This window comes from Triturus cristatus, chromosome 11 (genome assembly GCF_964204655.1).
Source record: "Triturus cristatus chromosome 11, aTriCri1.1, whole genome shotgun sequence".
NCBI lineage: Eukaryota > Metazoa > Chordata > Amphibia > Caudata > Salamandridae > Triturus > Triturus cristatus.
Window position 1 is genome coordinate 1,155,905,363 of NC_140594.1, and position 27,536 is coordinate 1,155,932,898.

At 51.9% G+C, this 27,536-nt stretch overlaps 1 protein-coding gene across 6 annotated transcripts in view; it reads right to left on the bottom strand.

The window, feature by feature from the left end:
- The window catches only part of OPA1 (OPA1 mitochondrial dynamin like GTPase), a 428,917-nt gene that overhangs the window by 188,641 nt on the left and 212,740 nt on the right, over nt 1-27,536 (bottom strand). For all 6 annotated transcript variants that reach the window (XR_014970881.1, XR_014970880.1, XM_085635800.1 and 3 more), the window contains one exon: nt 11,013-11,153. Coding sequence is in view for 4 of the 6 variants with exons in the window: in XM_085635800.1 (XP_085491926.1) it covers nt 11,013-11,153 (141 nt within the window). In the remaining 2 variants the exon portion in view is untranslated. The remainder of the gene's footprint in view (nt 1-11,012; nt 11,154-27,536) is intronic.

Sequence of the window (27,536 nt, forward strand, 5' to 3'; positions counted from 1 at the left end):
TGGGGATATTTCGCATTGCAAACAGGACACCGCTTGAATGGTGTCCTCGATTCCATCGTCGATGTAGGGTCGATGGTCGGATACGATGCGAAAAAGTTGTTGTTGAAGTCAGTAAACTAACAAGTAACTGTCGATACCAATCGGGAACAGTACCGACGCGAACTAAAGGCCTTTTGGCCTGAAAAAAAGTTTTTCCTAACTTGAGTCAAGATAAGCACATCCGAACCCAATGGCGGAAAAAAACAATCTGAGGATGGAGAGGATGCCCATGCGCACTGTGGTCCAGGGCAGGAGTCACCTATCTCAGGATACTTCGAAGACTCTTCCAGGACAACAACGTGCAAACATCCGGACCCAACACTAGGCGGCGATCTATGCACAGATATGAATTCAGCAGCCCACATGCCTCGAACTGATGTATTAGAAAAAGTGCAAAAACACAAGGTAACTGCAATGGCCACAGGCGTCTGGGGAGGGCACATGTGAATCTACAACACTACATGCCACGAACAGATGCTTACAGGGTAAGTAACAATCCGTTGTGTGGCTGTAGATACACAAGCTCTGCATCGACTGTAAAGCAGTCACCCTTCAGAAGCAGCGGCTAGCGTGCTGGAGTTACAATAGTTTTAAACAGGGTCTTTAGCCCAGCCTGACCTAGATTAGCTTGTTGTGTGCTAAAGCATCCACACAGTAGTGTTTAGCAAATGTATGTGGGATAGAGCATTTAGCGGCTTTACAAATGCCAAGTTACCTAGAAAAGCCACAGTCGCACATTTTTTACAGAGGTAAATGTCTTTTGGCTTTAATACAGCATGTTTGAATGCGTTTAATATCCATCTAGCTATACCTGATTTGGCTGTAGGGTTGCCTTCATGAGGTGGAGAAAAGGCTGTAAAGAGTTGCTTTGTTTTTCTGAAAGTCTTGGTCTCTTAAGTAGGCTGCATTGATCCTGGTGGTTGTCGGCACATTTCATGAGAGAGGCTGTATGTAGGCCCAAGGACGGCAGACAGAACTTACGAGAGTCTCTTAAGTAGTCGGCATTGAGCCTGGGGGTGTACACATCTCATGAGAGGCGCTGTATGCATGCCCAAGGACACAGACAGAACTTATGAGAGTCTCTTAAGTAGGCTGCTGTAACGCCCTGAACGTCTCAGGATCGTTTAACAGACACGACAATGAGGACGCAACCACTTGTGAAGGGTTAGTTCTTTTAATGAAGGCAAATAAAATACAAAGAACAAACAAAAGTTATAGTCACTGGAATCCTCCAGGCTAAGTACGTTACCAGCCCACAGCACGGATGGTCCTAACCGTCCTCTGCATATACGCCGATCCCGGCGTATGCCAACAGAGGGCAGAAATGAAATGGCCGACAATGCCAATCGGTAGGCTGTGAGGGGCACGAAGAGTGTTGGGGAGAATCGAGGAGTCAGGGAAACACCCAGCCGGGGTCTCTACCTGAAGGGAGCAGCCGCTCAACCTCTTCCTCAGACTGCACCGGGACGCGGAGTCACCTCCTGGTGATGCGTCACCGATACCCCAATCACAAGCAAGAAGACTGAACCGAGAGCAGCCGCTCGATCGATCCTGTGGACTTCCGAGTCTGTAACGCGGCAAACACCTCCTGGTGTGCGTTACAGCTGGCAGTCCCTGTGTCTCTGGTCGGGCTGGGAGTTACGACTCCAACCAGCAAAAGCGCCACTGCGCTTGGACTCAGCCGAGTCAAAAAGCGAAGCTCAATGGTTGACCGGTAGAGCTTCCGGGTCCTTCACAGGTGACGATGGGGCAAGACACGGCCCAGGGAGTAACGACTCGACCTACCTCCGTTCTTGCCTTACTGGAGCACCACTCTGGAACACTGCTCTTCACGAAGCAGGTACGTCGGTGTAAACACAATATCCGACAGCCTTGTACCTCCCGGTTCCTCCCTTTATAGGGCGTGTTTTCCTTGAGTTATGTAACAGCTCTCCTGTTTACATAAGGGCGTGTTTCCCTTGAGTTATGTAACAGCTCTCCTGTTTACATAAGGGCGTGTTTTCCTTGAGTTATGTAACAGCTCTCCTGTTTACATAAGGGCGTGTTTCCCTTGAGTTATGTAACAGCTCTCCTGTTTACATAAGGGCGTGTTTCCCTTGTATGACAGGAATTCTTGACAGTACATCCTCCCTCTCAGCGGCTCCCCACGGGTCCAGCGCTGGCAGGAAAACGCCGATGGAACAAGGAGACCAAGCGCGGAGCATGAACCCCTTCAGCCGGTTCCCATGAATGCTCCTCCGGGCCATAGCCTTTCCACGCAACCAGGTACCACAGCTTCCCCCTGCGCCATTTGGACGCCCGTATGCCCGACACTTCATACTCCACCTCCGACACCACGCATACCGGCCTAGGTGTCCCAGACGGCTTGGAGGGTGCTGGTTTGAGCAATGATACATGAAAGACAGGGTGTATCCGCAATGACTGGGGCAAGCACACCTTCACGTTCACGGGACCCATACACTTGGTAATTCGATAGGGGCCCATGTACTTGGGATGGAACACACTGTTCTTTCGAAACCTCATGTTTCTTGTGGATATCCAGACGTAGTCTCCAGTGCGGTACAGTGGCCCGGGCCTTCTCTTCCTATCTGCCGCAGCCTTGTATCTTCTCTTGGCCTCTATTAGGACAGCCCTTGAGCGCATCAACGTGTCTTTTATGTGTGCCACCCTGTCCGCTGTGGCGGGAATCCTGTCCTCTCTGAACGGATGTAGAAATGGCAAGAACCTGGGATGTTGGCCATAGTTGCTATAGAACGGAGATGACTGTGTGGAGCTGTGAGTGGCGTTGTTATAGGCTATCTCTGCAACCCATAGCAAGTCGACCCATTCTTCCCTGCCCTGGTCCACAAAACATCGCAGATACTGTTTGAGCGTTTGGTTCAGGCGCTCGGTTTGGCCGTCCGTTTGAGGGTGGTAGCTGGTGGACAGGGCGGTCTTAACATGCAGCGCAGTGCACCAAGTCTTCCAGAATTGCGCAGTAAACTGCGACCCCCGGTCCGACACGATCACCCCAGGTAATCCATGCAGTCGTACCACATTCTTTAGGAGTAGTGACGCCAATTCCCCGGCCGTAGGGACTCTCTTGCAGGGGATGAAGTGCCCCATTTTCGTCAAGTAATCCACCACCACCAGTATTGCCGTCATCCCCTGGTCTACCGGTTGGCCCACCACGAAGTCCAGTGATATGCTATCCCATGGTCTATCCGGGGTCGGAAGTGGATGTAAGAGCCCTTGGGTTCGGCCATGGTCGGCCTTCATGGTAGCACACGTAGGACACTCCTGTCCCCACCTCCTGACATCCACTCTCATGGTTGGCCACCAGAAATGCCGTCCCATGCTAGCCACCGTTTTTTCAAAGCCCAAATGACCTGCGCATGGAGAGTCATGGCACCAGATGAATGCTTGTTTCCTTAGCCTAGGCGTGGGTATCAATAGGCACCTGCCCTTCAGGGGTATCCCGTCCTTCAGCTGCCATTCTCTGTGACTGAGGAGCCACCTCCGCCATGCGAATGACCTGATCCCTCTCTTTATTCCCCTCAGGAAAGTATCCGGTTGGATAACCCCCAATACCATCCTCGGGGAAATGATGGAACGCTCGGTTGCAGGCAATGGTTCCTTAACTGCAGATTGACGGGACAGGGCGTCCGCCTTCCGGTTTTCCGTCCCCGGCCGATATGTGATGCGGAAGTTGAACCCCGCAAAGAAGATCATCCACCGCAGCTGCCTGGGAGAAAGGTGTCTAGTGGCCGTCATGAACTGTAGGTTCCGATGGTCCGTGTACACCGATACCACATGTCTTGCCCCCATCAACCAATGCCTCCATTCGGTGAAGGCGTCCTTGATTGCGAGAAGCTCCTTCTCCGCAATATGGTAGTTACGTTCGGCGTCGTTGAGTTTGCGGGACATGTACGCAACGGGATGAAGCACCCCTGTGTCGTGGTTGCGTTGGGACAAGATAGCCCCCAGCGCCACATCCGACGCGTCCGCTTCCACCACGTAGGGGAGATCCGGATCGGGGTGAGCCAACACCGGCGCCTTACCAAAGGCGCTTTTCAGGGCCTCAAAGGCTTTGTTCGCTTCAGGGGACCAGACAAACTCCTTGGACTTCCTCAGTAGCTGTGTGATCGGGGCCACCACTCCTGAAAATCCATCTATAAACCGCCTGTAAAAGTTGGCGAAGCCAATGAAACTTTGGACGTCCTTCACGCTTTGGGGCACCGGCCATTCTTTCACCGCCTTGATCTTTCGTTCTGCCATCTCCTGTCCCTCTGGACTCAGCATCACTCCGAGGAATTCCACGGATGTGACGTGGAAGTCACACTTGCTGAGTTTACAAAACAGCATGTTTTCCCTCAGCTTTTGGAGCACAGCTTTGACGTGGTGTACGTGCTCCTCCACACTGGACGAATAGATGAGGATGTCGTCGATATATACGACCACGTAGATATCCAACTCCTCTCTGAATACCTCATTCAAAAAGTACTGAAAGGCTGCCGGGGCGTTGCACAGACCGAACGGCATGACGAGGTACTCAAAAAGGCCGAACCTGGTCTTAAAGGCGGTCTTCCACTCGTCTCCGTCCCTCATGCGCACCAGATGGTATGCCCCTTTCAAATCCAACTTGGTGTAGATACGAGCTTTCTTGACCTGTTCCAGAAGTACACTGATGAGAGGCAAGGTGTACCGATTTTTTATGGTTATCGCATTCAATGCCCTAAAGTCCACACAGGCTCTCAGCTCCCCATTAGCCTTCGGGATGAAGAAGAGTGGCGAGGCGGCCGGAGACTTGGACGGGCGGATGAATCCTAGCTTGAGGAGTTTATCCAGGTACCCCCGGAGATGCACGTTTTCAGGCTCCGTCAGGGCATACAGCCTGCCGCTGGGAACGCTGGCCCCTGGCACCAGGTCGATCTGGCAGTCAAACTGTCTATGTGGTGGTAGCACTTCCGCCTTCACCTCATCAAATACATCCTCAAAACTGTGATAAGCCTGGGGGAGAGCCACATCTTTTTCTGCCGCTGTAGCCACCGTCTGACTCCCGCTCTCATCTGCGTCAAGGGATTCCGTTCTTATTCCACAATGCAGGATGCAATACGGTGACGTCATTTCGATGCGATGTGTTGGCCAATCCACAAAGGGGTTGTGTTTCTGTAGCCACGGCAATCCCAATATGACGCCATATTGGGGCGCTCGGATGATGTTAAAATCGATTTGTTCCAAATGGTTCCTCCCATATCTCATCGGAAGGACCCCCGTGTGCTGTCCGATGGGCCCCGTCACCAATCGCCTTCCGTCTACCGCATAGACGTCTTCGGGTACTGCTTTGGGAAGAAGCACTAGCCCTAGCCTGCATGCCTCGTTGTGGTCCATAAACATGCCAGTGGCCCCTGAATCCACCATGGCCACAACGGGTATCCACTGGTCATGCACTCCCACGTGCACCGTGATAAACAGGTGTCGTTGTCCCTTAGTGACCGAGTTGGAAAGTGAAGGGATGGATGAGTGACTCCGAGATGCCCCTTCTCTGGTCTTGGAGTCCTCTAGTTTTCCGCCGGTATGTCCACCACGGCTGTTACCGACCGGTTGGCCCGATAACGTGACGTCTTCGGTTTGGCAGGGCATTCACGTACGTAGTGGCCTTTTTTGCCACAATATAGGCACAATCCTTGTTTACGGCGTGACTCTTTCTCCGTGGCTGTGAGGCTCGCTCGTATTGCGCTGATGTCCATGGGTTCTCCCTTGGATGCGGTGGAAGTTTCAGGACTTCCCACCGTCACATAGGATGGAAGGGATTTTCCTTTTCTCCCATGATCCCCCTTTCTTTCACTTAGCCTATGTTCCAGCCGTAATACCAGGTTGATAAGGCCCTCACATGTCTTGGGTTGAGGGTCAATATGAGCCACGGCGTCCTTGAGCTCATCGCACAGCCCTTGATGGAAGAGCGCCGTCTGTTTAGCAACAGGCCACTTGGTTTCCGCAACCAGCCTTCGGAACGCGTTGAGATACTGCACCAGGTCGTTGGATCCCTGTCTCAACTCAAGCATTTCACGGTCCGCCGTGTACGTGTCAGCCCTTCTGTCGAATACCTTCAGGAATTCCTCGCGAAAAGCACCCCAATCACATAAGAGGGGGTCGTCCCTGCTCACCAGAGGTACGGCCCATTGTGCCGCGTTTCCAGCCAAATAGGATATAAGGAAAGCCACACGAGCCTGACTCGTGGGGAACGCCTTTGGTTTGCACGATAAATGTAGCGCCACTTGTGTGAGGAATACCTGCACTGTGTTAGGATCCCCACTGTACCTCTCTGGTGTTGCCAAGGGGATGGCTACCGGCATTTCCACTACTACCGCAGGGGTCTGGTTCGTGAGGGAGGTGCTGGGCGTGAGCGGGTCCAATTGGATAGCATCCAGTCTGGCTTTTACATCGGCTGTTTCTTGCCTAGAGGCAGCCACTTCAACTTGCATGGCCGCTAAAGCAGCCAGCACATCATCAAGTGTTGCCATGTCTGTTATCGACCGGGAGACAGTTAGTGTTATTACGGTCGGATATTTTGTAACGCCCTGAACGTCTCAGGATCGTTTAACAGACACGACAATGAGGACGCAACCACTTGTGAAGGGTTAGTTCTTTTAATGAAGGCAAATAAAATACAAAGAACAAACAAAAGTTATAGTCACTGGAATCCTCCAGGCTAAGTACGTTACCAGCCCACAGCACGGATGGTCCTAACCGTCCTCTGCATATACGCCGATCCCGGCGTATGCCAACAGAGGGCAGAAATGAAATGGCCGACAATGCCAATCGGTAGGCTGTGAGGGGCACGAAGAGTGTTGGGGAGAATCGAGGGGTCAGGGAAACACCCAGCCGGGGTCTCTACCTGAAGGGAGCAGCCGCTCAACCTCTTCCTCAGACTGCACCGGGACGCGGAGTCACCTCCTGGTGATGCGTCACCGATACCCCAATCACAAGCAAGAAGACTGAACCGAGAGCAGCCGCTCGATCGATCCTGTGGACTTCCGAGTCTGTAACGCGGCAAACACCTCCTGGTGTGCGTTACAGCTGGCAGTCCCTGTGTCTCTGGTCGGGCTGGGAGTTACGACTCCAACCAGCAAAAGCGCCACTGCGCTTGGACTCAGCCGAGTCAAAAAGCGAAGCTCAATGGTTGACCGGTAGAGCTTCCGGGTCCTTCACAGGTGACGATGGGGCAAGACACGGCCCAGGGAGTAACGACTCGACCTACCTCCGTTCTTGCCTTACTGGAGCACCACTCTGGAACACTGCTCTTCACGAAGCAGGTACGTCGGTGTAAACACAATATCCGACAGCCTTGTACCTCCCGGTTCCTCCCTTTATAGGGCATGTTTTCCTTGAGTTATGTAACAGCTCTCCTGTTTACATAAGGGCGTGTTTCCCTTGAGTTATGTAACAGCTCTCCTGTTTACATAAGGGCGTGTTTTCCTTGAGTTATGTAACAGCTCTCCTGTTTACATAAGGGCGTGTTTCCCTTGTATGACAGGAATTCTTGACAGCTGCATTGAGCCTGGGGGTGTACACATCTCATGAGAGGCGCTGTATGCATGCCCAAGGACACAGACAGAACTTATGAGAGTCTCTTAAGAAGGCTGCATTGAGCCTGGTGGTGTACACATCTCATGAGAGAAGCTGCATGCAGGCACAAGGACGGCAGACAGAACTTATGAGAGTCTCTTAAGTAGGCTGCATTGAGCCTGGTGGTGTACACATCTCATGAGAGAAGCTGCATGCAGGCCCAAGGACACAGACAGAACTTATAGGAGTCTCTTAAGTAGGCTGCATTCAGCCTGGTGGTGTGCACATCCCATGAGAGTCTGTATGCATGCCCAAGGACACAGACAGAACTTATAGGAGTCTCTTAAGTAGGCTGCATTCAGCCTGGTGGTGTGCACATCTCATGAGAGAGGCTGCATGCAGGCCCAAGGACACAGACAGAACTTATGAGAGTCTCTTAAGAAGGCTGCATTGAGCCTGGTGGTGTGCACATCTCATGAGAGAGGCTGCATGCAGGCCCAAGGACGGCAGACAGAACTTATAGGAGTCTCTTAAGTAGGCTGCATTGAGCCTGGTGGTGTGCACATCTCATGAGAGAAGCTGCATGCAGGCCCAAGGACACAGACAGAACTTATGAGAGTTTCTTAAGAAGGCTGCATTGAGCCTGGTGGTGTGCACATCTCATGAGAGAAGCTGCATGCAGGCCCAAGGACGGCAGACAGAACTTATAGGAGTCTGTTAAGTAGGCTGCATTGAGCCTGGTGGTGTGCACATCTCATGAGAGAAGCTGCATGCAGGCCCAAGGACGGCAGACAGAACTTATGAGAGTCTCTTAAGTAGGCTGCATTGAGCCTGGTGGTGTGCACATCTCATGAGAGAGGCTGCATGCAGGCCCAAGGACACAGACAGAACTTATGAGAGTCTCTTAAGAAGGCTGCATTGAGCCTGGTGGTGTGCACATCTCATGAGAGAAGCTGCATGCAGGCCCAAGGACGGCAGACAGAACTTATAGGAGTCTGTAAGTAGGCTGCATTGAGCCTGGTGGTGTGCACATCTCATGAGAGAAGCTGCATGCAGGCCCAAGGACACAGACAGAACTTATGAGAGTCTCTTAAGTAGGCTGCATTGAGCCTGGTGGTGTGCACATCTCATGAGAGAAGCTGCATGCAGGCCCAAGGACACAGACAGAACTTATAGGAGTCTCTTAAGTAGGCTGCATTCAGCCTGGTGGTGTGCACATCCCATGAGAGTCTGTATGCATGCCCAAGGACACAGACAGAACTTATAGGAGTCTCTTAAGTAGGCTGCATTCAGCCTGGTGGTGTGCACATCTCATGAGAGAGGCTGCATGCAGGCCCAAGGACACAGACAGAACTTATGAGAGTCTCTTAAGAAGGCTGCATTGAGCCTGGTGGTGTGCACATCTCATGAGAGAAGCTGCATGCAGGCCCAAGGACGGCAGACAGAACTTATAGGAGTCTGTTAAGTAGGCTGCATTGAGCCTGGTGGTGTGCACATCTCATGAGAGAAGCTGCATGCAGGCCCAAGGACGGCAGACAGAACTTATGAGAGTCTCTTAAGTAGGCTGCATTGAGCCTGGTGGTGTGCACATCTCATGAGAGAGGCTGCATGCAGGCCCAAGGACACAGACAGAACTTATGAGAGTCTCTTAAGAAGGCTGCATTGAGCCTGGTGGTGTGCACATCTCATGAGAGAAGCTGCATGCAGGCCCAAGGACGGCAGACAGAACTTATAGGAGTCTGTTAAGTAGGCTGCATTGAGCCTGGTGGTGTGCACATCTCATGAGAGAAGCTGCATGCAGGCCCAAGGACGGCAGACAGAACTTATGAGAGTCTCTTAAGTAGGCTGCATTGAGCCTGGTGGTGTGCACATCTCACGAGAGAGGCTGCATGCAGGCCCAAGGACACAGACAGAACTTGTAGGAGTCTCTTAAGAAGGCTGCATTGAGCCTGGTGGTGTGCACATCTCATGAGAGAAGCTGCATGCAGGCCCAAGGACACAGACAGAACTTGTAGGAGTCTCTTAAGTAGGCTGCATTGAGCCTGGTGGTGTGCACATCTCACGAGAGAGGCTGCATGCAGGCCCAAGGACACAGACAGGACTTATGAGAGTCTCTTAAGAAGGCTGCATTGAGCCTGGTGGTGTGCACATCTCATGAGAGAAGCTGCATGCAGGCACAAGGACGGCAGACAGAACTTATAGGAGTCTGTTAAGTAGGCTGCATTGAGCCTGGTGGTGTGCACATCTCATGAGAGAAGCTGCATGCAGGCCCAAGGACGGCAGACAGAACTTATGAGAGTCTCTTAAGTAGGCTGCATTGAGCCTGGTGGTGTGCACATCTCACGAGAGAGGCTGCATGCAGGCCCAAGGACACAGACAGAACTTGTAGGAGTCTCTTAAGAAGGCTGCATTGAGCCTGGTGGTGTGCACATCTCATGAGAGAAGCTGCATGCAGGCCCAAGGACACAGACAGAACTTGTAGGAGTCTCTTAAGTAGGCTGCATTGAGCCTGGTGGTGTGCACATCTCACGAGAGAGGCTGCATGCAGGCCCAAGGACACAGACAGGACTTATGAGAGTCTCTTAAGAAGGCTGCATTGAGCCTGGTGGTGTACACATCTCATGAGAGAAGCTGCATGCAGGCACAAGGACGGCAGACAGAACTTATGAGAGTCTCTTAAGTAGGCTGCATTGAGCCTGGTGGTGTACACATCTCATGAGAGAAGCTGCATGCAGGCCCAAGGACGGCAGACAGAACTTATGAGAGTCTCTTAAGTAGGCTGCATTGAGCCTGGTGGTGTGCACATCTCATGAGAGAGGCTGTATGCATGCCCAAGGACGGCAGACAGAACTTATGAGAGTCTCTTAAGTAGGCTGCATTGAGCCTGGTGGTGTGCACATCTCATGAGAGAAGCTGCATGCAGGCCCAAGGACACAGACAGAACTTATAGGAGTCTCTTAAGTAGGCTGCATTCAGCCCGGGGGTGTGCACTTCTCATGAGTCTCTGTATGCAGGCCCAAGGACGGCAGACAGAACTTATGAGAGTCTCTTAAGTAGGCTGCATTGAGCCTGGTGGTGTGCACATCTCATGAGAGTCTGTATGCAGGCCCAAGGACGGCAGACAGAACTTATGAGAGTCTCTTAAGTAGGCTGCATTGAGCCTGGTGGTGTGCACATCTCATGAGAGAAGCTGCATGCAGGCCCAAGGACACAGACAGAACTTATGAGAGTCTCTTAAGAAGGCTGCATTGAGCCCGGGGTGTGCACATCTCATGAGAGAAGCTGCATGCAGGCCCAAGGACGGCAGACAGAACTTATGAGAGTCTCTTAAGAAGGCTGCACTGAGCCCGGGGTGTGCACATCTCACTAGAGAGTCTCCAAGTATTCTAGAACATAGCATATGAGTGCATTCCTTCACTTCTCACCAGCACTGGGTCCACCTCTACTCCCCGGGCCTCCAGATTTTTTCGGACTGTCGTAACTTCGTCGCTGGCGAGGTAGGCGGGATGGTCTTCATTAACTTTTATCATCTTCTCCAGCTCTGCCTTAGTTTCGCTACGAGTGGCCTTAAAAAATACAAAGTCAGAAATGTAAAACATGAGCATTTCCTTACTAAACCCAGCTTTAAATGACAGAAACGAGCATCTGTTTGTAAGATTATACACTGGAAAAACATTCAGAGAGGCATGAAATGCAGTGGAAGTTACCCATATAATGCAGGCTTTGAGCAGCTCCTTAGCATATTATGCATTGTTTGAAGCCCGCTCTCAACTGCTTCAGTAGCAGAAGGAGGTCATGTGTTTTTTTTTTTTTTTTTTAAATGAAAGATGGTGAAAAATAAAAACAAAGACTTACTTTTAAAACTAATTTTCTAGAAATTGTATTTTCTTAAATGCACTGGCTATTTGGACCTTCCTGGCCTCCCCCCCCCCCCCCCCCCCCTCCCACGCACACCCAGTAACAACCATGGAAAGCACTACAAGTCATTATTGAAGCTATGCCAGAGGGAGAGTTTGTAAACTCAGAGGAGCTTGTTGTGACACATGTCCCTCCCTGCTCTAGCACGAACTCACTGCAGACACGGACTTAAAAGTATTCAGAGTACATAGCGCTTGCAACATAACCTACCTTTGGGCTGTACAGTGGGCTTAAGATTCTTATCGAGAATTGGATTTCAAAATACATGAATCCCGGATATCACATTTATAAAATAGTTTACTAGACCGAAGGTCCTGATGAACAACAAGCAACAACAAGCAATACATCATGTCATATATATACACACACGTGTGTATGTATGTATGCATATATATGTGTGTATGTATGTATATATACACATATGTGTGTATATATATATATATTTATTAAAATAAACAAAGGTTACAGCATTAACTGGTATGATGGTGGGGGAGGAGTTGGGCACAGCCCACTTGCAACTGACTAGGTTGTCTTCTGCCTTCACACTAAGGACTTTTCACAACGGCTGTGTTCATGCAGCCAGTTTGGAGCCAGTCTGGCTGCGCAGGAGAGTCCGGAAACATCAAGAACTTCAAAGAGAATCCTCTAGAAACGTCTCCTCCTTCAAAGAAGCCTCCACGTATAAAGTTCAGTTCACTTTCTGGGCCTGCAGAAGGACTCCGAGGACTGCCTGCTGCTGTGGCCTCCTGTGAACTCCACAAGACGGCTTTGCTGTCTGGAAGGATTGCTTTGCTGCTTGAACCCCGAGAGGCCGGCTCTGCTGCTTGAACCCCGAGAGGCCGGCTCTGCTGCTTGAACCCCGAGAGGCCGGCTCTGCTGCTTGAACCCTGAGAGGCCGGCTCTGCTGCTGTGGCCTCCTGTGAACTCCACAAGACTGCGTTGCTGTCTGGAAGGATTGCTTTGCTGCTTGAACCCCGAGAGGCCGGCTCTGCTGCTGTGGCCTCCTGTGAACTCCACAAGACTGCGTTGCTGTCTGGAAGGATTGCTTTGCTGCTTGAACCCCGAGAGGCCGGCTCTGCTGCTGTGGCCTCCTGTGAACTCCACAAGACTGCGTTGTGTAGTAAATCACTTCTCTACTATTCTCCACTGTATAGCTCTGTAGAATGTATCATGACATCATGGAATGCCTGGGTGTCTCTCTGTGCTTACAGTGGCAGTTGGTCAACTCAGGCTGAGCTGTTGGGAGCCTGCTCCTGGTGGGGTTGTCTTTGTACCATCTATCTACTCTTCCTATCCTGATCATTTATGCTAGAACCAAGCCACTAATAAAGGAACATCCTACATGTACAGATGGACTCTGTATCTTCATTTACAACAATCTGCTGTCTGGAAGGATTGCTTTGCTGCTTCGAACCTGAATTGAACCCTGAGAGGCCGGCTCTGCTGCTTGATCTCGATTTCATCAGCAGTCCTTCAGCAAATGGTTATCTGGTCTTGTGGAACCCTTGTTAGCTCCAGCCTCCTGCCTTGTCGCGCTGGAGATTTGCAACTTCCAAGAAAGACTACGTCCAAACGTATAAATCCTCACCATGACTGCATCCAGCGGCTCCCAGATGTTAACACTCCCTTCTCAGATACAGGCCTGCATCCTTGCCCCGCTAAACTTCACCTTCTCAGAACATTTTTCTCTGAATGTATTCAAAGTCTGAAGGTAAGCGCTGACTAGGTCCAATCCACTATGTATCTGACCAATGATCCATCGCAACCGGTCATATTTTTCGACTTTGCCCCCCATCTTGCGCAACTAGATGTCCGCAGTTGGCGCTTTGATCTTTTGGGTGCTTACCTATTGAGAACTCTCTTTATTCACAGCAGGCAATAGGCTGAGAGGGAGACCTGATGTCTGGTAGCCCGGAGGCAAGTATAATGCCTTGTGTTTGAACTTGCCTGCCCTCACTTCAAGAGGATTTGCATGTAGTTTTCAATTCACCACAGTCCTCAGTCCTTTGGTGAAAAGTGGGCCTGTGTGAGCATCCAAGCTATTCGGTGATGCATTTGTAAGGACTCTGCCCTTCCAGTGATGTGGAAGGGAGAGCATGACTCGAGTGTCAGTGCCATGACACTTCACGTGGTTCCAGATGTACAAGTTGCTTACCTCCGGTAACGATGTATCTGGTAGAGACTATTCTAGCCACAGATTCCGTAATGTAGAATCATCCCCAGGCGTGAGACTGGACCCGGAAAATCTTCCTGTCCCAGCACCTCCGCGCGCCGGGGCGCGGAACCACGCGACTCCGCCTCGCCGTCCTCCGCGGGCGTGACGTCAGAGAGGTCACATAAGGCCACACCACGGCGCGCCGACGTCAGTTTGCTTCGGAGAACTTTTCCACGCCACAACGCGGAGCCATCACAACAAAACGGAGGAGAGCATGGGAACAGTGTGCGAAAAAAATCAGAGAAACAAAACAGAGAGAAACAAAGGGTGAGGAACAGCACCAGTTGGCACTAAAGTACCAGAAGGCCATAGCAGCAAAGCCATAGCAGGGAAAGAGCAGAGCACCACTCCGAGGAACAACCAAGCAAGCCAAGATGACAGCCATCCTGGAGGCACAAGTATGTGAAGATAGAGATAAAGATAGAGACTGCAACCACAAACCACACAGGGTTCTCGCAGAACGGGGAGGAAGGGCGGGTCATGAAGTAATCTGTGGCTAGAGTCGTCTCTACCAGATACATCATTACCGGAGGTAAGTAACTTGTACATCTGATAGAGACTACTAGCTGCAGATTCCTTAACGTAAAATAGATACCCTGGCCATACCCAGAAGGGAGCAGGGTCTGCGAGACAGCTCCCCAGCAGGACACACACAGGGTCCGAGCAGGGGACATGTCACAGGAACAAGAAGGGAAGACCAGGAGATCCCAAGCCCAACTAAGGGAGAACCGCCCAACACCCCGCAGGGGCAGACAGCGCCCGAAGGGCCTCAAGGAACAAAATAACCACCTCGAACATCAGGGAGAAGAGGTAGAACCGAAGGCAGGGCCCGCCGTAAGAAGCACACACAGTGACAGGAAACAGCCGAACACACCTCGGCCGCAAGCAGCGGACAAGGCAGGAACGGCCCCACCGCCAATAGCGCAGGCGTAAGAAGAAAGGCACAGATGCACAAAGCCCCAGCGGAACCAGAGGCAGGGGCACAAGGGAACACATCAAAGGCCACAACGGTGGACCAGAACAAGCAGGCTTGCGCAGCCAGCAGCAGGCAACACCATGGAGCAGTGCACCAGAACAAGCCAGGCGCAAGCCGAAGGCAGAGGCCAGGGAGGGCCAAGGACACACCCTAAAGGAGGGGCCGGTCTCGAAACACACACTGACCCACGAAAGAAGTGGGACCAGGCAGAAGAGAAAGAGAGAGAGACACGGAGGACGGGCCCAGGCCGTCAACCAGAACACAGAAAGCCAAGGAAAGCTGGTCCCTCAGGAACACCAGACAGAGGACCAGGCCGAAACGCCGGACAGAGGGGCGGATTCGCCACAACACCACGCCGCAGACAGCAGGCCAGACTGGTCTAGCGATGTAGCGAACCTGGAGAAGGACAGACCTGGGCGCAACGCAAGCTGCGCAAAGACAATTGTCAAAGAGACTGCACTTGCGATATACCATGACGCCAAGGAGAGCAAGGAACCCGAAAAGCGTGACCACACCTCCCCAGCACATGACAGAGCTATGTAATAGCTACAAGTACCCCACATAGGTTATGCCATGTCCCAAGAAAACATAGGAACACCTCTTTGGAAAATATTCTGCAGCAGAGGACAAACAGAAAGGCCTGCGAGTAAAACCGCAGACGGCTTGCCAAGCAGCCTATAAAGAAGACACAAAAGGCCCAATCCCAGGACCTACACAGGCTTACTAACAGCCAAAACCACAAGTCAAAAAAGGGGGGCTGAGCCAACAGCACCGAAGGGCCAACCGAAGGACCCTGAAGGCACACCAATCACCCAGAACACACAACCGGGGCTACCGAACACTAGACCCCAGAAAACAATGGGAGAACACCTCCCAGAACACAGCAGAGGACCGACATCCAGGTTTACTGAGGAGGAGGAGGAGCAGGAGGAAGACGATGCCCCACAAGGAACCACTGAACGGCAGAATTTGCAGGGGCGTGAAACAAAAGAGCGACATCGAAAGGGAGGTCAACCTGGCGCTCCCTAACATTCTCAGGGAAAACACTATCCCTCAGCCAAGCATGGCGACGGAGGGCTACCGAAGACGCCATAGTGCGACCAAGAGCCTCAGAGACATCTAGAGCCGAGCGAAGAATAAACGCGGCCAGCTCCCGGCCATCCAACACATGGTGCCGCAGATCAGCGCAGGCACCCTCCTGAGAAGCGCAAGACAGAAGGGACTCCGCGGAATCCCACAAGCTGGAAGTGGCTCTGTCCAACACACAAAGCGTGTTGAGCGCCCGCAAGGCAGCACTGGAGGAAGCGAAGATGTTACGCTCCCATGAATCTAACCACCAGGCCTCCCGTGACGGAGGAGACAACACCGATGGCAAGGAGGGAAAGGCAGTCTGCAGAAAAGGGCCCCTGGTAGAAGGGTGGAAGGAAAGGTAGACAGGATCATGCAGAGCAGGCCGGTGGCGGTGTAGGAGTGGCTGGGGCACCGGGTCCCCCGTGGCAGGACGCCCCCAGGCCCCCCAAGATAGAATTATGGAGCGAAGCTTCGAAGGGAAGAAGCAGCTCCCGTCCACCAGAGCCCTGATGGAGAACCTCAAGCAAATGATCCGGGGGGAAATGGGCAGCCATGTCGCCCATGCGCAAAATCCCCGCGGCAGTGGAGACAGCCCGGGCGAAGGCAGCACTCGCCTCCGTGGGGCAATGCGGTGGGGAGAGCAATTCCTCCGTGGGCGACGGCTGTAAGGTAAGCCGGCCGTCCCCCAGCCCAACCAGAGGAATAAAAGGCCAAGCTCGGAATGGGGGAAGGTTGACCGACGAGTGGGGAACCTGAGGTGCCACTGGGGAAAACTGTGGGCACGGGGATGGCGAAGAGCCCTCCTTGGAAGACGCTGGGGAAAAAGCCACGACGCGGCGTCCCGTCTCCGGGGGAAGAAGAGACAAAAAGTTACCGAACCTCTGGAGAACAGGGGGCCTCCAAAGACGAATCGACGACCTGACGCCGGCACCGCGCCGTGGAGTCTGCAACTGGTGCCAGCGCGATGTCGACCGGCGCCGATGGGGACGCCGAGATGACTTCTGCCACGACCTGCGCAGCGGCAGAACGGGGCGGGGTCGGAGCCGGGGCGGCTAAAGAACGGCGCCGAAAAGGCACCGACTCGACCTCCGATGAGGCAGCCGCCTGCATGGAGAGACGAGGGAGACAGGGGACGCGCCCCGGCCCCTAGCCAGCCCCTGCGGCGCCGCCAGGGCTGTCAGCTCGGCCTCGGCCAAGGCCGCCGCCTGCCCAGTGGACCGAGGGGGACTCTAGGACGAGCCATGAGTCCTGGCAACCCCCGCGACACCACAGGGACCCCCACGTGGGTTTGCGGCAAGGCGCCGTGTTCCGAAGGAGGGAACCCCGTAGGGCCGCACCCCGATGACACCACATCTCCAAGACCTGAAGCCGAACCTGTCGGCGCCGGAGCCGCCGGCGACTCCGCAGAAGGCCCCGCACATGGCAAGGGATCCGCGGACGTCCCAGGAAGAGGAGGAGCCGCCAAGGAGGCCTGTAGGGCCGCAGCATAGGCCTCCATTTGGGCTTTGGTCACCCCCATGCCGGGAAACGGCGGGTAGGGAGGCGACGCGCGAGGTCGCATGACCCGCGGAGAACCCGCGCCCCCCACTGGACGGGGACAAGCTGCGACACTTACCAACGGGCGAGCTACGTCCTTGCGGCCTCAGAGAGGAACAATGTCGGAGACGGAAGCGGCGGTTCTTGAACCCTTCCGCGGGGGACGGACGCGGTGACGATGCCGACCTGGACATGCGGGCCGAGAGGAGTTTCATCCGGCGCTCCCGCCGGGACTTAGGCTTCATCTGCTGACAAGCCTCGCAGTCCGTGGAGCCATGGTGCTCACCCAAACACCACATACAAATGGGGTGAGGGTCCGTCGCCGACATCTGGCGCGCACAAGACGAGCACGTCTTGAATCCCAGAGGCATTCGCACACGGTTTCCAAAAGGAAACGCAAAGCGTGAAAAGACACGATCCGGATCCGTGTGGCACACGGAAAAGAAGAAAAATGATGTTGGCACGCCGGGGTGAGGCTTGTGACCTCGCTGACGTCACACCCGCGGAGGACGGCGGGGCGGAGTCGCGTGGTGCCGCTCCCCGCCGGCACACAGAGGTGCTGGGACAGGAAGATTTTCCGGGTCCAGTGTCACGCCTGGGGATGATCCTACGTTAAGGAATCTGTAGCTAGTAGTCTCTATCAGATGCAGTGAATACTGTGTCAAACTCCTGTATAATGGTACACTGCAGGTGTAGCTCCTCCTACACAATCTCTACTGGCAGACTGAGACCAAAAAGATACACGCTGATAGGAGGCATGCGTTATAGACAGCTTGATTGGCTGATAAGAGGGCCTCCGTCGATAACCGGGAAGAGCTGGGGTTCTTGCACAGTAGTATGTATGTATGCGTGCATGCATGTGGTATTACTATAGTATGTATGAATGTATGCGGTATTACTATAGCACAAACCGAGCCAAAAGGCAGCAGAGCACTGCTCATGATCCATAAAAGTCCAGCATAATGTTAGCGAGTGATAGGAGAGGTCGCTGGTTTGTTGACTGCATTGCAATGCAATGTTCTTTAAAGAAGTGCGCATTCCACGGTTCCTAAAGAACAAGTTACTTACCTTCGGTAACGATGTATCTGTAAGAAACATTAGTTAGTTAGATTCCTCACCTTAGAATATTCCCAGGCGTCAGGCTGGATCCGGAAAGATTTTTGTAGCAATACCCCTTGCGCGTCGCTAGGCGTCGTCTGCGGCTCCGCGTCCGTCGTTGGCGTCGTGCGCCGGAATGACGTCGCCGGAGTACTTAGACGCCGCCCTCGCGCGCTGACGTCAGTTCTTGTACATAGCTTTCCGCGCCAGGGACGCTGAGCCATGCAAGAGACCGACACTGGTGCCAAAAACTCTAGGGTCCTGAAAGGGAGAACCTTAACCCTAGATGTCGGTTCGCAGAACGGGGAGGCTGGGTGGGTCGGTGAGGAATCTAACTAACTAATGTTTCTTACAGATACATCGTTACCGAAGGTAAGTAACTTGTTCATCTGAAAGAAACACGTTAGTTAGATTCCTCACCGTAGAATAGATACCCCAGCAATACCAACCCCGGTGGTGGGTCTGCGAACCAAGATCATACCAGAAAGTCCTGGACAACAGAACGGCCAAAGTGGCCATCCCTCCGGACTTGGCTGTCCAGGCAGTAATGTCTCGCAAACGTGTGCAGCGAAGCCCACGTCGCCGCCTGACAGATGTCTTGCAAGGGGACTCCCCGTCCCAGTGCAGTCGTGGCCCGAGTAGAATGGGCACAATAACCAGGCTCTCGGGGGTGGGGTGGTGGGAGAGGAATGTTGGGTCGCCCGAAGCAGGGCGGTGGCGCCGGGCAACGTTCCTGTCCACAGGAGGGACTGTGGAGGGCTTGGACCAAGTGCCCTGGAGAACGTCAATGAGGGCCTCATTAAACTGCAGCAGATGCTCAGTGGAGCTTGCTGTCGGTTGAAGGACCTCGGTGAGGACGTTAGGACTCACAGCCAAAGCAGGCAACTCGAGCCCTAGGGCTTCGGCCGCCTTGCGCAGCACCACAGAAAAGGCTTCACCTTCCTCCGAGGCCACAGTCGGAGGAGAGATGAATCCAGCGTCTGGAGGGGTATCCAAACCGCTGGCGTCCCCCAATTCCTCTGCCCAGTCCTGAGACAATTGGGCCTGTTCGGCCAGAGGGTCCTGAGACCCCTCCCAGTCGTCCACATCATTCCTGGTAGACAGGATGAATGATCGGAGCCGGACGGTGGATGAAGTGGTCACCCATCGGCGCCGGTAACGGCGTCGGACGGCGCCGTACCGGTGCCGGGTCCGGAATAGGGCTAAACCGAGGCTCGACGCCGTGCGGGGACGGAACCGGTGTCGGCGGAGGAGGTGTCGTGAGGTCGACCGGCGCCGTTGGGGCCGGAGCCCTCGACGGCGCCGGGGCCAGAGCCGCCAGCACGCGAGGTCGCCCACTCAACCCTGCGGGGCCCGAAGGCGCGCCGGTAGGCGTCGACGGTGGAGCCAGATTCCTCATGGCCGAGAGGAAGGCACTGACTTCCGCCGGAGTCGCGTCAGTCCCAGGGACCGGAGGGTATGGGGACGAGCGCGGCTCCTGCGGCTCCGATGGAGCCGTGGGGTGGAACCACCCGGACCCTCGGCCGGGTCGCGAGACTGGCGAGGGGAGTCCGAAGAGCGAGGACGCCGCTTGGACTTCTTAGAATGTTTGGAGTGACGGGACTTACCCGAAGATCCCGACGAGCGATGTCGATGGCTGCGGCTCGGCGAACGGTCCTTGGACCTCCTCCTGGACCGGGACCGAGAGCGACGAAGCGACGAAGCTCGAGTAGCTTACGGGACTGCTCCCGCCTAACCTTCGACGTCAAGGCCTGACAGTCGGGGCACGACTCCGCGTCATGGTCGGCCCCCAGGCAGTACAGGCACCGGCGATGGTGATCCGTTACCGACATCAGTCGGTGACAGGCGTCACAATGCTTGAATCCAGGCATCCCACCGGCACCAGATGTCGAGTCGATGAAACCAAAAGAGGTGAAAAAGTTAGTCAAAAAGTGACTAGGGGCAAGCTCTTCCCGGATCGGTGCTTACTGGCGCGGAAAAAAGAAGAACTGACATCAGCGCGCGAGGGCGGCGTCTAAGTACTCCGGCGACGTCATTCCGGCGCACGACGCCAACGACGGACGCGGAGCCGCAGACGACGTCTAGCGACGCGCAAGGGGTATTGCTACAAAAATCTTTCCGGATCCAGCCAGACGCCTGGGGATATTCTAAGGTGAGGAATCTAACTAACGTGTTTCTTTCAGATCTGGAGCACTGTTGGGGCGGTCCTGAACGATACAGGGATGATGTTCCAGATCCTGGATGTGTAGATGGAAACGGCCTGCTGCATTGCTTTTACTTTTTTCACACTTCTTAGTCCGCAGTCTGACGGTGTCCTGGCTGAAGGCTGTGTCGCGAACCAACAGAGATGGTGAGCTTGTCCGCAAGATAAGCAGAGTTACTGTTCATGATGGCTTTGTAAACGATGTCCCTTGGTTTGAAGATGGTGTGGTCAGCAAAGGCCCCCAATGGAGTTCTATCAGGATGGTAGTGATGTTATCATATTTTTTCAGACCCTGGATGAGATGTCCTGTGGTGTGTGGGATGTCCTTTAGATGAACCAGTGCATAGTCTTGGAGGCCATGGAGTACAGCATTACCACCATTCGGGTGCAGGGTACATCGCTTGAACAGTAGTTCCGAAGACACTTCCTGGAAGAAACTTTCACCTGCTGGAACCAGGCTGCGTTTGTTTTTTTTTGCAATGCAAAATAGTGCATGGAATACCCAGCTATTTTCCACCGACACCCCATTCCGAAAACATTGGAGTGAATATAAAAATGAAATTAACATCTGGGGTCTGCAGTGAGCCCATCTATGGCAAGTCACACCCAACAATTTAATCTAAGCTGGTCTTCCATCCTGATCTCTGCCTGCTAATCTCTTCGAGCTAGTTCACCCTTTCAATAAATATTGGAATCTTGGCTCAATGCCTAGGCTGTAAAAATCAGGAGACAACAAGTACCAAGTAAACATTTAAAGAAGTGGTTCACACCTGATCAAGAAAATCAAATCAGTAGTTAGGATTGAACTATGAAAGTGGGAGAAGGTGATATCGGATGAATCAAGAGCAGCTTTACATGCAAACTGAAGAAAATACAAAACTGCAATCCTGGAGGAGGAAAAGAAGTTCTTATCGGAAACAATGCAATAGCAGTAACTTGACTTGGGAGTTATTAGGAAGACTACAGAACATTTGAAACCTTGTACAATATGGTACAAAAGAAAACAGCTGAGGAGCATGGCGGCAACATTTCCACACTTACTCGGAGGATGAAATCAATAGTATCAGGGATAGTTTAAAACTTGTGCTAATAATCCTGGTGAAAGCCAAAAGGAGACAAATAAGAATGCTGCACCGGGAGATGAACTATTCAACTTTCGAGACATTTTGAAAGATAAACGACTTTCAGTACATGGCTGCACAGTCATTACTTAATGCCCTGATGAATTAAGCAGACATTATTGAGCTGTCTGGGGAATTGCTGGATCCCTTTCCGGTTCAACTCACAAACAGAGTCCTTAAGCTAGGTAACGGACTTCGAGCAGAAGAATCTTGGTTCACACTACTGACCTGAAATATTTCACTGGCCCACAATGAACCCGCCAGGTATAGACCTATTTCCAATGTACCAAAATTGCTGCGAAAACAGCAACTAGCTAGCCATTTTGAGAGATATGAGAGATTGGTGGTCAGGGGTACGGGCCAATAGGTGCACAGAAACCGCTATACGGAATGTCCTTACTAACCTATTGATTATAGTGGGCACTGGTGACCCACTGCTTTTGATGCTGTTGGACCTTTCTGTGGTGATCCTCTCAACCACCATATGATCCTGGAGAGGATGAGAGGTGACAGGTATGTTGGAGAGAGATCCGCTGGCTCGCATGTTCCTGTTGATAAAGATGTACTTCCGTCTGCACTGAGGAGAACAGTTGAACACCGACCATGATACAATATACAGTACTTCGGGCTTTGTGTCTTTCACTGGCTTTGGAAAAAGGTTGCATTCGCAATCTCCTGCAAAAGGGAAATGTCATCTGTCATAATTATGAAGATAACACACAAGTGGGGATTAATCTACTTAAACCCAAGAGGGAGATCAGCGTGCAATTGAGAGCACCTTCAATCTGGCACAGCAACGAAACAACTGGAGCTGGCTGTGCATGAAGAAAAACAAGAGTACATTTTTGTTGATGGGGTTGGGTTAAATCCCCATAATGAAAATATAATTACAATATATTCTAAAAAGGTCTAATCCCTCATTGAGGTAAAAGAAAGTTAAATCTGTTAGTGATTCATTTGGTGTTAATGAGGGAGCAAACCAAAGCGCTGCATCATCGACGATCATCTGGAAGTGCTTTCCAGTGCCCAGCTGCTTTTATTGAGCAAGATCTTGCGAAAATTTCCAGAATGATAATTGTGGCAAAAAATGATCATTAGAACACCTTGATGAACAAGTTAATTATCTTCAGTGACACTATTTCGCAAATTAACTACAGATTCCTTACCCTGTGAATACTACCTAGGCATCAGAATGGATACGGAAACTGCAAAGCAGTTCTCCTGTGTCCCGGTAGGTAGCGTTGTGCGGGTCTGCACCAACGTTCTGTTCTTTACATGCGGAGCCGCATACAAGTGCAATCCATGCTCGCTGACGTCAGTGGCTTCCTTAGGCTGTCCACACCCTCGGACCCAGAGCCCATGAGCACGGTTGGCATGACCAGTATGCAGATCCATAGATGGAAAAAAGTCCAGTTTATCGAACAGCGAGGTGGGAGGGTTGGTCAGGAATAGGCAGATGGAGTATTCGCCATCAAGAGTGTTACAGAAGGTAAGTAAATAATTCTTTCAATTGATACTTCTAACCACAGATTCCTCACCCTGTGAATAGATACCTACCCAGGTGCTGTGACTGAGCTGGCTCATACCAAAAAGCCCTGTAGGACCGAACGGACAAAAAGTCCATCTGGATGACCTGGCCGTTAAGAAGTGCTTCGCAAACATGTGTACCGACGGCCATACAGTTTCATGACAAATCCCCAGAACAGGTTCTCCATGTGCCGCGCGCTTGTATCAGCTTTGGTTCTCGTGGAATTAGCCCGTAGGCCGTCCAAAGGCTTCTTTGCCAGTGCATTGCAAATACTGAGGCCGAACTCACGCCATCGAGGGATACTCCGCTTCTGCAACACCTTGCCCTGATTTGCATTGAAAACCCCACAAAGAGCTGATTGTCCACTTGCTCTTTGGTGCAATCATTGTAAAAACAAAGTGCTCTTTTGGGGTTCAAAAATTTAGCTGCTCTTCCTCTTTGGAGGGAGGAGGAAGAGCAAAGAACGCCGGAAATTAGCTAAACAACATAAATAGGGGAAAAAGAACTAAAATATCCAATTTAGTACTACTATCAGTACATCCGGTGTAATTACAATATTTCAAACGTCCGTCAATAATGATCACAAAATATTTCATATTCAGTCTATTAACATCTCCCAGATGACTGGTTGATTATATAGTTCATTTTTATTCTTCATTCTTTTTCAATACATCTCATAGGTACATGGCAAGAACGGGCAACAGATTCCGTTCCTTGAAAAGAATTATCAGGGATCAATTGTAAGGAAAATTTCATGTGCAGTGCCAGTTGTATTAATTCTGTTCTCTGCAGATTCATCTAATTAATATTCTCTCACTGGTCCAGGGACAATCTCGTATAACGCACTATTTCAACTGACTTTACAATATGTTATGAAGAATAAAAATGGACTACATGATGAATCTGTCATTATATACTAAAAACTGAACTAAACATGTTCCTGGTCCACTGAGAGGAGAGCTGCAGGCAAACCGGAGGGTCTGCAGGTAGGGGACAATGAATAAGCATCCTGCAGATCCAGTGTCTAAGACAGATGGGACTGGGTTAGTGTTAGCATCTTGAAGGTGTCCTTCTGCAGGAACGCATTGAACGAGCAGAGATCTTAAATAGGACGAAGGCTTCGGTCCTCCGTCAGCACCAGGAAATAGCAGGAGTCAACGTCCAGCTCCCACTTCTGATGCCAGAACCCTTTGACTAAAAGGGTCTGCGCTTTCTGCTGCAAGACAGACAGGTGGTCTCTGTCAGGTGCCCTGACGGAAGTGGAAGGTGTGGCAAGGTGGTAAGACATTGGTAAGCGCAGCCACAATGGAACATTTGAAGGACCCACTTTTCTGCTGTGACAGCTTGCCACCCCTTAAGGAAATTTCTGACCCGGCCTACGACAAGGTGGCTCAACCAATCAATCAGGATTTCTAAAGTGCAGCTAATCACCCACGAGGGTATGCTGCCTGCCGGAAAGATCATATGAAAGCGGTTTTGTGGCTGTGGATGCTGGTTGGGCAGGGGATTGAGGTGCACGTAGTCCCTGATGCACTGAGCGTGGTCTTCATGAGTCGTGACCTTGGCAGAGAGAAGGATGGTAGAGCTGCTGGGCATGCAGAGGGTCTGGCGCTGGCCATACTGAAAACCCCTGCCATAACCACCGAGGCGGAGAAAATGCTGGTGGAATTGCCTGATGGCGCAGACAGACCCAAGGAACGTGTCGTGGCCCTTTTTTAACCATTCCAGGGCTGAATGCGCCTTCTCACCAAAAAGGTGGGAAGCATCGAATGGCATACCCATGAAAGATGCCTGGACAGCCCAAGAGAAGCCCATAGACCTTATCTACGCGTGGTGCCAAAGTGCCACACTTGTTCCAATTCCTGACCTAAACAGTCCGTTGTGTCCGAGCCACAGTGGATGGTAAACTTCACTGCACATGTCTGTTTTGAGTAGCCTGGGTAAGGAACACTTGTAGGTTTTCCAGGGCAACCGGCAAAATGTGAGCCACTGTGTCCCCGAGGGCTTGTAAGTAGTGACCTAAGAGGCAACAGGCGTTGACAGATCTGAGGGCAAGAGCCAGACAAGAACATATGGTTTCCAAACATTTCAATATATTTTGACTCGCGATGAGGTGGGAGGGCGGGGAAGGCATTAGGATTAACCTTACTTGTGGAAGGCTGTACCCCCAAGTTCTCGGGCGTAAACTGCTGTGTAAGGAAGTTTGGGGTCTCTGAGTGCTGGGCTATGACAACAAGCGATGTCTGTTCACTGGAGGTGCAAAGGTGAGAGGGTATTAGTGAGTCTTCGCTGAATGTTAGAGTAGGTTCTGTCGATGTCGAGCCAGGGCCTCTGAGAGGAAAGTAACTTTTACCACCATGTTGGGTTGCTGTAAATCAAGTACCTCCACCGCCCTCAGCATCATTATAGTGAAGGAGGTACGTTCTTCTGTGGCAGGGCTGGGAGGGCGGGGGGTAGGTCACTGTCTGGGAAGGTGTCTAAGCCACTGGAATCCTGCCACTCCTCATAGCAATTGTCCTCATTATACTGGGAGACAGTCATTCCCTTCATCAAAACTGTCAATGTCGGAGTCTGTACCAAAGATATTGTGCAATACCAGGCCTCTGCAGCACGGTAAAAGCAATGCATCTGTATTGAATGGGTTGCCAGATCTTTGCTCCCACTAGGTTCGGGACATGGCCCCAATACCGTTGGGACCAGCTTGTCTCGGATAGCACAATGGGGTGTGCCTGCTCCACCAACGCCGGCAGACTTGGCACTGGCGTTGATGCAAAAGGAACAACTGCGGGTGGAGCCCAGATTGGTCGGCACTGGGGCCAGTACCGAACCCAAAATTAGTTGTGAGGCACGGGTGTGTCGAGGGCGGTGCCGCAGCCAGACGTCCAGCTGAAGGCCCTTGGTGCCCGAGGGCTTATCGCAGGGACCAGTAGAGAGCTGAAGATCCACAGCATGGTCTCACAAAAGACATCGTTGACAGACCCGGAACTCCTTGGTACACTGGGACCAGTTTAAGAATCGACTCCAACGGAGTTCAAGAGCAAGACCGGCAGGTACATGAAGGCCACATCCAAGGGTACACACACTGCCTTCCCTTCCACTCGAACTAAAAAGGCCTTCCTCTGGCTTTCCTTAGGCGGGTCACATCGAGTTCCCTCTTTGGTGGTGTGAGGACAAGGGCAACCCACACGTCTTTCCACTTGGAGGAAACCCTCTCAATCCAATAGGCTTCTCTGCTAGTGACTGCTGCAGTGGTAGTAGCATCCCTAAGAGGCACCAGTGGACAAGGTCAGAAGAGTGGTGACTTTATTTTTTTTCTTAGACAAGTTCATCAGGAATCCTGAGGAAATTTGCCCTTTGGCCCCTGATGTCAGGCACAATGTCAGTTTGTGGGTAATCTCTTGCGCCCGAGAGGGCAGCACCTTTCACATGGCAGGGGACGGAGAGGAAGAAAACAAAAGTAAACAAAGCGCTTACAATGATGTGCACTCTGGTGAGTCACATCAGGAATAGTCAGGTACTCCTCACCTTCCCTCCCTAGTCTCCGCTATCCAACATCATGTCTGTGAAGCCCCGTCTACGACATGCACTTGGTGACTCCTTGCCTTCCCAGCCTGACTTTAGTGCCCTACATCTCTCCTCTGCAATATGCATTTCACAGAACGTACAGAGCATTCTGCACCAGAAGCAATACCATGTCAGTTTTTCTTTTTTTTTAAACTGTAGAAGCGACAACACCTCTAGTAATCGCTGTGGAAAACGGTGTGCACTGCCTTTGACGAAAAGCAACCAACTCAAGAGTCAGAATTATAACTTTGTAAAGCTGTAGAGGAGTTCAGAGTGCTATGAAATGCAGTCAATGAATTCAGCACAATCTGTGGGTTGAACTCAGTGTGTGTTTAGTCCATGGACTGGACTTCAAGAACTATGAACTGGATGAGATTTTAGTCTATGGCAGGCTTCTCCAACGAGTAGCCCATGAGCCTCTGGCAGCTCTCCTGTGTGCAGCCTGGCCTACTAAATCAGAAGCTTTTTCTTGGTTGAATATATGAGCATCAAAACTAAAAGTGTGTTTGGAGAAAAAGGACTACACTTCTAAAATATATTTAGAGTTGATATTTGACCAATATATCATACAGCGTTGAGGAGACTTGTTAAAATTATTATTAACTTGGTTTCACGGGCATTGCAGCTATGGCTGTTCTAAATTACCCACAGAGACCTTCCACATGGACAAAGCTTTGTTTTTACATTACTGCTGGCAACTGTTCTTGATGCACGAAGGT